The following is a 12125-nucleotide window of genomic DNA, read 5'->3' on the forward strand; positions in this document are numbered from 1 at the left end:
TCTCTACCTCCAGTTTCTCATTAGTGCTCTCGACTTACTCCTTACTGTCTGGTCAGTCTGTCTCAGACCAGCTTCCTTCAGACCACTCTTGGTGCAGGCCTGTTTCATGCAGCTGCTTCCAACCCACTTACCAGCCTCCTCCGTCATTTCCTTCTCATTCATTCTCCACATTACTGCAGAGGGATATTTCTGAAATACAAAGGGTCACAGCAATCCCCATTGAAAAATCCTTCAGTGACTCCAGATTGACCACAGAATGAAATCCACGTTACAGAATGACATTTTGGTCCCTCACCTACAAAGAGTTGTAAAGAGACCTAAGTCAAGTGAGTCTTTGCCCAATTGTGTGTCTCTCTTTTATAGATAATAGTAGCCACTGAACAAGGCTGAAATGTATTAAATTTATTCTTCACACAACCTCACTACCAAGTTGTAGTTAAACAAATTCCAGACACAATGCCAGCATCCACAGAAACATAGATTAGTAAGCAAGCACTAAAAATAGTTTATATAGGTGAGTTCAGCAAAGCCTCTCTGTCCTCTTTAGTGTACCACCCACCACTTTTTAAGAAAGGCAGACATAGTAATATTCCAGAAACAAGAGTCTGTTATCATTTATTTATTGTTGTGTATGTGTGACGGAGTCTTGCTCTGTCGCCCAGACTGGAGTGCATTGGCACGATATCTGCTCATTGCAACCTTGTCTCCTGGGTTCAGGTAATTCTGCTGCCTCAGCCTCCTGAGTAGCTGGGACTACAGGCACGCACCACCACACGCAGCTAATTTTTGTATTTTTAGTAGAGACGAGGTTTCAGCATGTTCAGACTGGTCTCGAACTCCTGACCTCATGACCTGCCCACCTTGGCCTCCCAAGTGCTGGAATTACAGGTGTGAGCCACTGTACCTTGCCAAGAGTCTATTATTTCTATGACCAACATTAGGCAACTGGAATCCTTGGAGTTTAAACTGGATACAGAAACTACATAAGGACTTACCTTAGGGGTTGTTGCACTGGGGTGTTCAAGTAGGGGTGGAAATTATATCTGCAGTAGTTTAGCAAATCCATGAATCCTGGGTACATGAAATTTACCAGTGAGAACCCATTTCTAATATTCATTATGTTATTTAACAAGCCAGTAAGGCCAGACACAGTGGCTCATGCCTGTAATCCCAGCACTTTGGGAGGCTGAGATGGAAGAATTGCTTGAGTCCAGGAGTTCGAGACCAGCCTGGGCAAGATAGTGAGACCTTGTCTCTGCAAAAAAAATTTTAAAAATCAGCCAGGCATGATAGTGCATGCCTATAGTCCCAGCTACTCAAGAAGCTAAGGGAAGAGAGGATCCTTTCAGCCCAAAATTCAAGGTGACTGTGAGCTGTGATCATGCCACCGTAGTTCAGCGTAGGTGACAAAGCAAGATCCCATCTCTAATAATAATCATCATCATCCATTAATTTTACCAATAGAAAACCATTTCTAACATTCACTGTGCATATTAGAAAAATGCCTGGTGTTGAATGAGACATGGAGCTTTTAAAGAAATTTACAGACCTGCCTGGCCAGCATCATCTCTTATCAGTCTGCATTTGCCTCTGTGCCATTACATATGCTGCTGATGGCAGAAATCTGTATACCTCCCTCCCCTCGCCCCCACCATCTACACACAGGTTCTCCTCCATCTTTATCAGAACTCATTCGAAGCACCCTACCCCCTCCTTTGCCACATGCCCCCTGAGTGTGCCTTCCTACGTACTCCCACATTTCCATTAGCTCATTTCTTCCTGTTTTAATTTTTTATGCTGCTTCTTGGATGCTTCCTTGTAAAAGGCCATAAACAAGGCCAAGATGGAAACAAACAAATAAAACAGGTTGCCCTAGCATCCCATGTAGTATCATTTGCAGAGACTGTACTGGACTCATGTGTCCACTGGTCTGTCCTCTAGCAGCCTGTGGGTTTCTCAGGGTAGGCTGGCACATCAGCATGCCTGTGATACCTGTCACCGCCTGTGAAACCTGTCACCGCCTGTGAAACTCATGGGTGCTTAACAGTTGCTTGAGTATATATCTACTAGTAGACCTAGAAGGCTGCTTTTCTATACATGTTAATTTCTCCATTTTTCACTATTCTTTGCATATACGAATTAAATGAGGCCAGGTATGGTTGCTCACACCTGTAATCCCAGCAATTTGGGAGGCTAAGGCAGAAGGATCATTTGAGGCCAGGAGTTCAAAACCAGCCAGGGCAACATAACAAGACGCTGTTCCTTCCAAGAAAAAAAAAAAAAAAGAAGTTATCTGGGCATAGTATTGCACTGTAATCCTAGCTACTCAGGAGCCTGAGGCAGGAGGATCACTTGAGCCCAGGAGGTAGAGGTGCGAGCAATAAGCCATGATCATGCCACTGCACTCAGCCTGTGTAAGACCCCATCTCTAAAAAACAAAAAGAAAGAACAGAAAAAAAAAAGAAAATTTTGAAAATGATTAATGTGTCCTTTAATGACTTACCCCAGTAGAATGTTTCAGTTCAGGTAAGCTTGCTAAAGTGGCTTTCCTCTAGAAAACTTAAGGACTGGAGTTGATGAAGTATTAAGACATTAGGCTTTGAAATACTCTGAAGGGCTTCTAAAAGTCGTTGATGACTGGTAAAAGGCTATGTTTGGCATATTATAATGATCAAGGAAAACTGTATAATTGACTAGATTGGGGAGGTTTGAGATGAGGTTATTAATCCCTCAAGTTTGCTGCGTCTATACTATAAGCAAACACAGCTTCTTAAAGAAGGATGTTCATGGTAATCTCAGAGGAATTTAGATATTTTAAAAATATTTAATGCTAGGTCTCACAGAATAGAAGAGCAGGACTTGCAAATTCTAGTGAATCTCCATAATTAGCAAAAGATTATTTTTAATTCCACCCTGATTTATGTGTCACAAATTGGAATTTAAAGTAAAGCAAAACAATTGCCAGTGCAGTGGGAGTTGGGAAACTTTAAAAGTCCTGTTAGGCCTCAGGGACACAGGGCAGATGACAGGATTACGGGACCAAATCCATGTTGTTCTGTGGAGAAAAAGAAGCAAGCAGCTCCACCGTGTATGGGTATTTGTGTGCTGTTATTGCTATGGCTTTTTTGTTGTTGTTGCCTTTTTTTTTTTTTTTTTTTTTTTTTAAGAGGCAGAGTTTGTCACTCTGCCGCCCAGGCTGGAGTGCGGTGGTGCAATCATAGCTCACTGCAGCCTTGAACTCCTAGGCTTAAGAGATCCTCCCACAGCTGGGCGTGATGGCTCATGCCTGTAATCCCAGAACTTTGGGAGGCCAAGGCAGGCAGATCACTTGAGGTCAGGAGTTAGAGACCAGCCTGGCCAATACAAGTCCCTGTCTCTACTAAATATACAAAAATTAGCCGGGTATGGTGGCGTATGCCTGTAGTCCCAGCTACTTGGGAGGCTGAGGAGGAAAATGGCTTCAACCCAGGAGGCAGAGGTTGCAGTGAGTCAAGATCGAGCCATTGCACCAGCTTGGGCAACAGAATGAGACTCAGCCTCAAAAAAAAAAAGATTCTCCCACCTCAGCCTCCCAAGTAGCTGGGACTACAAGTACATGCCACCACATCCGGCTAATTTTTGTATTTTTTATAAAGACAAGGGAGGGTTTCGTCACGTTTCCCAGGCTCGTCTCAAACTCCTGGACTCAAGTGATCCGCCTGCCTCGGCCTCCCAAAGTGCTGGGATTATAGGAATGAGCCACTGTGCCTGGCATGGCTGTTGTTTATGCTGCCATTTTTGCAAGGTGCGGGTGAGGGTGTGGGTGTGGGTGGGCGTGGGTTTGTTATTTTCTTTTGTCTGCTACACAGTCATTTCTTATCAATTTTCTTTACATTATAGGGGAAGTATGACAACTTATTGGTAAATTAGTGTTTTTAGAAATCTTTAGTTAGCTGAGCCTTTAGGAAAGACTTTTTTTTTAAGACGAGTTTTGCTCTTGTTGCCCAGGCTGGAGTACAGTGGCACAATCTCGGCTCACTGCAACCTCCGCCTCCCAGGTTCAGGTGATTCTCCTGCCTCAGCCTCTCGAGTAGCTGGGATTACAGGTGTGCATCAGCATCACCAGGCCCAACTAATTTTTGCAATTTTTAGTAGAGGTGGGGTTTCACCATGTTGGTCAGGCTCTTCTTGAACTCCTGACCTCAAGTGATCCACCCGCTCTGGCCTCCCAAAGTGCTAGGATTACAGATGTGAGCCACTACACCCAGCCAGGAAAGACTATTTTATAAATTCAAAGAAGGAAAGTGATTCAGTATTCTTAAAATGTTTTCAGTTGTAACTTTGAAGGTGAAAAATGTTAGATTTAAATCGATGATAAAAAACATGCTAACAAATAAGGCTGTCAGGGTATGAGGGAGCGAGTTAGGGCAGCAGAGATGGACAGAGGTAGCAGCTGATTGAATCTCATTGGCACAGGCTATTTCAGAGAACCCGTTTTGTTTCCTGGGTGCCTTTGTAACCAGTCCAGAAGAATAATTTTTTACAAATTCACCCGCATGTCAGTATGGATGGATTGTTAAGACAGTGAGAAATTTTCTGTTACTATGCTATATATTCGTGTGGCTCTAAATTTTAAAAACAGAGGGTAATACAGTGGAAGGTTCCTCTAGCTCCATTCTCTGGTCGTCCCTTCTCACTGCCAACCTTAGCTGTGAGTTTCTTATGGAACAGATATTTTTTTTCTACTTTCCAGTCCAGAAGACCCCTGACATTCATTGATGTAGAGTTTGTGATTTCCAAGAATGACCTGAGGCTCCCCACACATGGTAATCTGGCAGTTTTGCTGGACTGGATATCAGTGCTCTACTGTGAGGCTAGCACGAGAGAGCTCATCCCTCACCAGGGTACAAACCCAGCCACCTGCTCAGCTACCCTATGCCCACGAGGCACTCATGTTTCTCTTTCCTTATGGACCATGCAGTGATTATTACAAAGGATTTAAGAAAAAAAAAAAAAAAGGAAGCTGGGATCCTTATGCAAAACAATTTTCAAGAGAGAAATAGAACATGAGCGAAGGGTCATTAACTTAAGGCCATGCATTCAGAACACGTGCATCTGGATAAAAACGAATGCTCAAGAAAGTGTGCACAAGCACATCCCAAATTTGTGAATTGGGAGACTTGAGGGGAATTCAAAATGAATTCCTCTGAATGCCAAAGATCTCTGGTGTTTTCTAATTTTTCTGTAACGAGCATGTCATGCTTTAATAATTTTTTAAAAGGTTAAACTTTTTCCAAGTTGGATTTCAACTGCAGTCCTGAGAAGGACAAATAAGCAGCTCCGACCGTCCTTCCTCTGAGTGGAGTGGCAACTCTGTTACTGGCCTCATTCATCTCTGTGTTCAGACTGCTGGCTCCATAGTGTCCTTTCTCATAGAGAGATCCTATAGGTTCCTAAAAATTTGTTTATAAAGAGTAGACCAGGTCAGGGTGCCTCTTATGAGTGAATTAATAAACTAAGAGGTAGAAAAAGATTAAAGTTATTGCTGACCGAACTACCTATAATTATATAGTCTGTCATTTAAATGATGCTATATGGTTTAAAGGCACCTTTCAACTTGTGATTTTATATGAGTTCTTAGCTTGGCACACGTGGTGCGTGGGGTATCATCACTTTTTCCAAATGAGAACAGCCAGTCAAACAGCCAGCGCAGGGCAGATGGGGAATGGGGACCAGCTCTCAGACCAGCATTCTTTCTGCTCTGCCACGATGGTTCGGACATGTTGCCTAGATTCTCCTAAAATATAGAGTGTGTCATATGTCATTGAACTAAGGGTATTATGATTTAAATATCTTTGGTGTAATGCTATTTAATTATATAATCTAATGGCTTTTTTACTTGAAAAGAGTGAAGTCCTGTCTCTGACACTTTATTAATTGTTTTGTAATATTGTACATTGAAAACCTTTTTCTCTTACACTTCCAGGATATAGAAAATCAACTTGCAATTAAATCCAAAGCACTGGATGAGTTGAAACAAAGTTATCTGACTTTGGAGAGTGGGGGAATGCCATTATTAGAAGATACAGCATCCCGAATTGATGGGTTGTTTCAAAAGAGGAGCAGTGTCATCACTCAGGTACTAGAATGCGTTTGAAATGTGCTATTTCTCTTCATATATTCTTTTATCTTATTTGTTGTTGTTATTGTTCTTTAATCATGGAGGCTATCTATACCAAACACTGAAAAGTTGCTGAGAAAAATAATTGAAGTAAATTAGAGAGAAGCAATTTAAGTCCCATTTTATGCACTGAATAATTAGAGGCAAAGCCACCAATTCCAACGTCATTGACAGGCTGCAGATCCACTTGGTTATCTTTGTTTTGTCTAATGTACTCACACAGACATAAATATCTCCATACCCCAAACCCAACAGAGTGTCTGCCATTGTTTCCAGGCGAGATAGACAGAAACAGCGATGAAGCAGTGACTCCATGTACAGGGAGATGCCTCAGGGAGGAAGTGATCCTCTATCATGTAGCCTGTGTGAGCTAGGAGCTCGGTCAGTTTCAGGAGGACTCTAAAGGTTGGAATAAACACCACGTGGTGTTGAAGAGGCAGTATAAAGGAAGAGAGTGTGCAAGCCATCTAGTAACCTTACAAAAGCCATGTTGATGTCTGCATTTTACCCCTTCCAGGAGAGTACCAAAAGAGAGAGAGCTCAGGCATCTCTAGACATTGCAACCTTGACATTTTCCCACAACAGAGGGAGAAAATTAAAATACTAACCAATTATAGGTGTGTTCATGTTTCCTAGAGAACCTTCATCGTGGGTTGTCACCTACTAACATCTACTTTCAACCATTTGTACTAACCAAGAGGGAACTGGGAATAACCTATATGACTGAAATCCATAGGCAACACTCAGCCTCATTCCTCAGTCCTTAATCCCACAGGAATCTAGCAGAAAAATAAAGCTGAGCTTATTCAGTCATTTGTTAAGCCTATGTTGTGTGAGGTGCTGGGCTCACTTCCAGGGTTACAAAGATAAACAAGAAAATAAATGAATCCCACCCTGAAAGATCCCATAGGCTAGTGGAAGAAATGCACATGAACAGATAATTGCAATATAATGAAAATATAAAGAGAAAATGAAATGAGACAATGCATGTAAAAAGCATGCAGATAGTACTATCATAAGGGTAGATATATATATATATATATACATGTACTTGGAATAGAATTGAGAGACCAGAAATAATTGAGGGACCCTCATGTTTGTAGTCAATTTTCACTAAGGATTATAAGACAATTTAATGAGGGAAAACATTTTGTCAAATATGGTACTGGGACGACCACATATCCACATGTAAAATAATGAAGTTAGACCTCTACATTCTTTCAGTATACAAAAATTAACTCAAAATAGATCAAAGACATAAATGCAAGCCAGAGATGGTGGCTCATGCCTATAATCCCAACACTTTGGGAGACTGAGGCAAGAGATCATTTGAGGCAAGGAGTTCAAGACCAGTCTGGGCAACATAGTAAGACCCTCATTTCTATTTTTTAAAAAAAAAGACATAAGAGCTAAAATTATAAAACTGTTAGAAGAAAACATAGGTTTTCTTCATGACTTCATGGATCAGGCAGGGATTTCCTAGGTATGACACCAAAATCATAAGCCATCAAAGAAAAAGACAGATAAATTGGACTTCATCAAAATTAAACACTTTGATGTTTTAAAGCACAGCATCAAAATAGTAAAAAAGGCAAACCACAGACTGGGAAAAAATATTTATCTATCATATATTTGATAAGGGGCTTATATCTAGAATATATGAAGATTTATCACAACTTGATAATAAAAGGAAAAATGACCAAATGAAAAGAAAAAATGGACACAAGCCAAACTCAGTGGCTCCTGCCTGTAATCCCAGCACTTTGAAAGACCAGGTGGGCAGATTGCTTGAACTGAGCATTTTAAGATCAGCCTGGCCAACATGGCAAAACCCTACCTTTACCAAAAATAGGAAAAATTAGTTGGGTATAGTGGTGCGCACCTGTAATCCCAGCTACTTGGGAGGCTGAGGCAGGAGAATCACCTGAGCCTGGGAGGCAGAGGGAGCAGTGAGACAAGACCATGCCACTGCACTGCAGCCTGGGCAACACAGTGAGACCCTGTCCCCCCCCCCAAAAAAAAGAAAGACAAATGATCCAAATAGACATTTCTGTAAAGAAGACAGTACAAATGGCCAAAAAGCACACTGAAAAGATGTTCAGTGTCATTAACCATCAAGGAAATGAAAAATCAAAACCACAAAGAAATACCACTTCCCATCCACTAGCATAGCTATAACAAAAAGACAGACAGTAACAAATGTTAACATGGAGACAGAGACACTGCAACCCTCACACACTGCTGGCGGGGTTCCGTGGAGTTGGAAAAGAGTCTGGCAGTTCCTCAAATGCTTAAACATAAAGTTATCATGCGACTCAGCAATTCCACTCCTCCATGGATAGCCCAAGAGAAATGAAAACATATGTCCACACCAAAAACTTGTACGTGAATATTCATAGCACTATTCATGATAGCCAGAAAGTGTAAACAACCCAGTGTCCATCTACTGATGAATGTATAAAGTGTGGTCTATCCACACAAAAGGAATGAAGTAGTGCTGATACGTACCACAACACTGATGGAAACATTACGGTAAGTGAAAGAAGCGAGTCACAAAAGATCACATATTGTTTGATGCTGTTTACATGAAATATCCAGAATAGGCAAATCTATAAAGACAGAAAGCAGATCAGTGGCTGGGGGAGAACGAAGAGTGACTGCTAACAGGTTTGCAGTTTGTTTTCAGAGTCATGAAAATGTTCTAAAATTGATTGTGGAGATTACACATTTTAAATAGATGAATTGTTATGGTACATGAATTATATTACAAAATTTTTAAAAAAATCCTGAAGGTGTGAGGCACAGATTATCCATCTGTGAGCTGTCAAGAGTCAATGTAGGCCTGGCCCAGGGGCTCACACCTGTAATCTCAGCACTTTGGGAGGATCACTTGAGGCCAGGAGTTCAATAACAGCCTGTGCAACATAGCAAGACCCCATCTGTACAAAAAGTAAATAAAGTTAGCTGGGCATGGTGCCATGCACCTGTAATCCCAGCTATTCAAGAGGTCGAGGTGGGAGGATTACTTGAGCCCAGGGGTAATAGTCAATATAGCCTAGTGTTTAAGAACAAGGGCTTTGCAGTTTCTGCCTAAATAAAGATCCTGGCAACACCATTTTTGATCTGTATCTTTAGTCAGGTTACTTAACCTCTCTAAGCTTCAATTTCCTGGTCTGTAAAATGGGGACGATAACACCTACTCATTTATTTCTACCGTAATAGTGATGCCTATACAGTGCTCAATAAATGCTGCCCTACTGATAACCGCAGTTTCAACATTCTGAAAATATTCCTCCCGCTTGTTTCTGATGTAGTGTATTTTACTTAATGATTTTCTAATCCTTTCCCTCAAACCACATGTATGATGTCTTCCCCATGAAGCTGTATTCTAAGGCCTTTAGGGTGCCAGAAGTTGCACCAGCTTTATACGTGGAAACTGCAGAAGGCTTGTGGAACATGAGCCGTGGCAGTTCTTGTGTTGCCACGTGCCTGTGGGCTCGGGGATGATGCAGTACTTTGTGCTAGTTATCCCTGTTACCTAGATAGATCTGAGGTCATTTCTGGGAAAAAGGTACATTGATGAGGAATTCCTTCCCTGCTTCTCTTTTTTTCTTTTCTTTTTCTTTCTTTTTTTTTTTTTTTTTTTTTTTTTTGGAGACAGAGTTTTTCTCTTGATGCCCAGGTGGAGGGCAATGGCTGATCTCAGCTCACCATAACCTCTCTCTGTCCCTGGGTTCAAATGATTCTCCTGCCTCAGCCTCCCGAATAGCTGGGATTACAGGCATGTGCCATAATGCCCAGCTAATTTTTGTATTATTAGTAGCAACAGGGTTTTACTATGTTGGCCAGGCTGGCCTTGAACTCCTGACCTCAGGTGATCCACCCACTTCAGCCTCCAAAGTGCTGGGATTACAGGTGTGACCTGCCACGCCCAGCCTTCTTTATTTTCTTAACTAAATGACTTGGTTTCTTTTTCTGAGCCATCCTGCCCTTATAAAGACATTTGGCCCACATAGTTACCAACATGAGACTCACATTTTAGCGTCCCACTTTGATTTTTGTCCATCCGTGTTTGGGGCAGAGATGGAGGAGCCTCCCTGTCACTGGATGTGCCAGTTTTTCCTGTAGTTGTTAAGCAGAAAACAGGGTCTGAGTGCCAAGCTGTGTGATTGTAACTGAAACTCACATCACACTACCCATGAAGATGGCTTGTTGAGCCACATAGTGATCATATTCCATTTCAACCCAGATCCTTTTAAAAAATTGAGATATAATTCATATACCACAAAATTCACCTAAGGTACAGTTCAGTGGTGTTTAGTATATGCACAGAGATAAGCAGCCGTCACCTATCTCATTACAGAACATTTTCATTACCTCAAAAAGAAACCTCCATACCCTTTGGCAGTCATGCCTCACTTTTCTTTTTCTCTAGCCCCTGGCAGCCACTAATCTACTTTCTTATGGATTTACTTATTCTGGACATTTCATATAAATAGAATCATATGCTTTATAGCCTTTTGGGTCTGGCTTCCTTCACTAAGCGTAATGTTTTCAAGATCATCAGTGCTGTAGTAGTTACAGTACTTCATTTCTTTTTATGGGTGAATAATATTCCGTTGAATGGATATACCATATTTAGCGTATCTGTTCATCAGTTGATAAACGTATAGGTCGTTTCCATTTTTCGGCTCTTATAAATCATGCTGCTGTGAACATTTGTGTTCAGGTTTTTATGTGAACATATGCTTTTAATTCTCTTATATGTATATCTGAGAGGACAATTGTTAGGTCATATGGCAACTCTCTTTAATTTTTTGAGGCACTATCTAGCTGTTTCCCACAGTGACTGTACCATTTTACAGTCCCACCAGCAATGTATGGTGGGACTGTAACCACCAGGTTTTCCACATCGTTACCAACACATTATTAACTGACTTTTTGATTGTGGCCATCAAAGTGGTTGTAAAATAATATCTTACTGTGGTTTTCATTTAGGTTTCCCTCGTGACTGTGGATGTTGCATACCTTTTCATGTGTTTATTGGCCATTTGTGTACGTTCTCTGGAGAAATGTTTAGTCACATCCTTTGCCCAATTTTTAGTTGGTTTATCTATCTTTTTATTGTTGAGTTGTAAGTTTTCTTTACATATTCTTGATTGATTGTATATGAGATCATTTTCAATTTTGATATGTCCAAAATGCTTGGACTCCTTTCATCGTTATCAAAACATATCAGTGGACAAAATACACTCACCATGGCATTGCCTCCTGCTTTGCACTTGCCTGTCATTTTGTTAGAGTCTGTTCCTCTCTCATCAGTGCTTGCTCTATAGTAATAATCAGACTCACGTGCCAGGTAACATCTTACATTTATAAAGTTGTACTGTTTTCAGAGCATTTTCACAGACACTATTTTATTTGTTTTGTCTTATTATTATTATTATTTTGAGATGGAGTCCCATTCTATCACCTAGGCTGGAGTGCAGTGGCACAATTTCGGCTCACTGCAACCTCTAACTCCCAAATTCAAGCGATTCTCTTGCCTCAGCCTCCCAAGCAGCTGGGATTACAGGTGCACTACCACGCCCAGCTAATTTTTTTGTGGTTTTAGTAGAGACGGATTTCACCATGTTGGCTGGCCAGGCTGGTCTCGAACTCCGGACCTCAGGTGATCCGCCTGCCTTGGCCTCCCAAAGTGCTAGGCGTGAGCCACCACGCCCAGCCTATGTTTTCAATTATTATCTCTGTTTCGTGGATGAGGAAACTGACTCTAGGGTTCAATAACTTGCCCAAGGTCAGAAAGCTAATAGAATATAACTGACCCTTGCACTCACAAATTCTAATACTCGCCCAGTGTTCTTTCCCTGGGCTGTCTCTTCCTAGTCTGAACTCCTTCAGTGCTGATCCTTCTGATCTTTGGGCTCTTTTTCATTCACTCATTATAAAACAGCCTTCTCTGATA

At 41.3% G+C, this 12125-nt stretch overlaps 1 protein-coding gene across 8 annotated transcripts in view; it reads left to right on the plus strand.

Annotated features, from left to right (window-relative positions):
* Positions 1–12125, plus strand: part of SYNE2 (spectrin repeat containing nuclear envelope protein 2) — a 378817-nt gene that overhangs the window by 296161 nt on the left and 70531 nt on the right. For all 8 annotated transcript variants that reach the window (XM_035260694.3, XM_035260695.3, XM_035260693.3 and 5 more), the window contains one exon: positions 5966–6118. In XM_035260694.3, coding sequence (XP_035116585.3) covers positions 5966–6118 — 153 coding nt within the window. The remainder of the gene's footprint in view (positions 1–5965; positions 6119–12125) is intronic.

This window comes from Callithrix jacchus, chromosome 8, assembly GCF_049354715.1.
Source record: "Callithrix jacchus isolate 240 chromosome 8, calJac240_pri, whole genome shotgun sequence".
Lineage (NCBI taxonomy): Eukaryota > Metazoa > Chordata > Mammalia > Primates > Cebidae > Callithrix > Callithrix jacchus.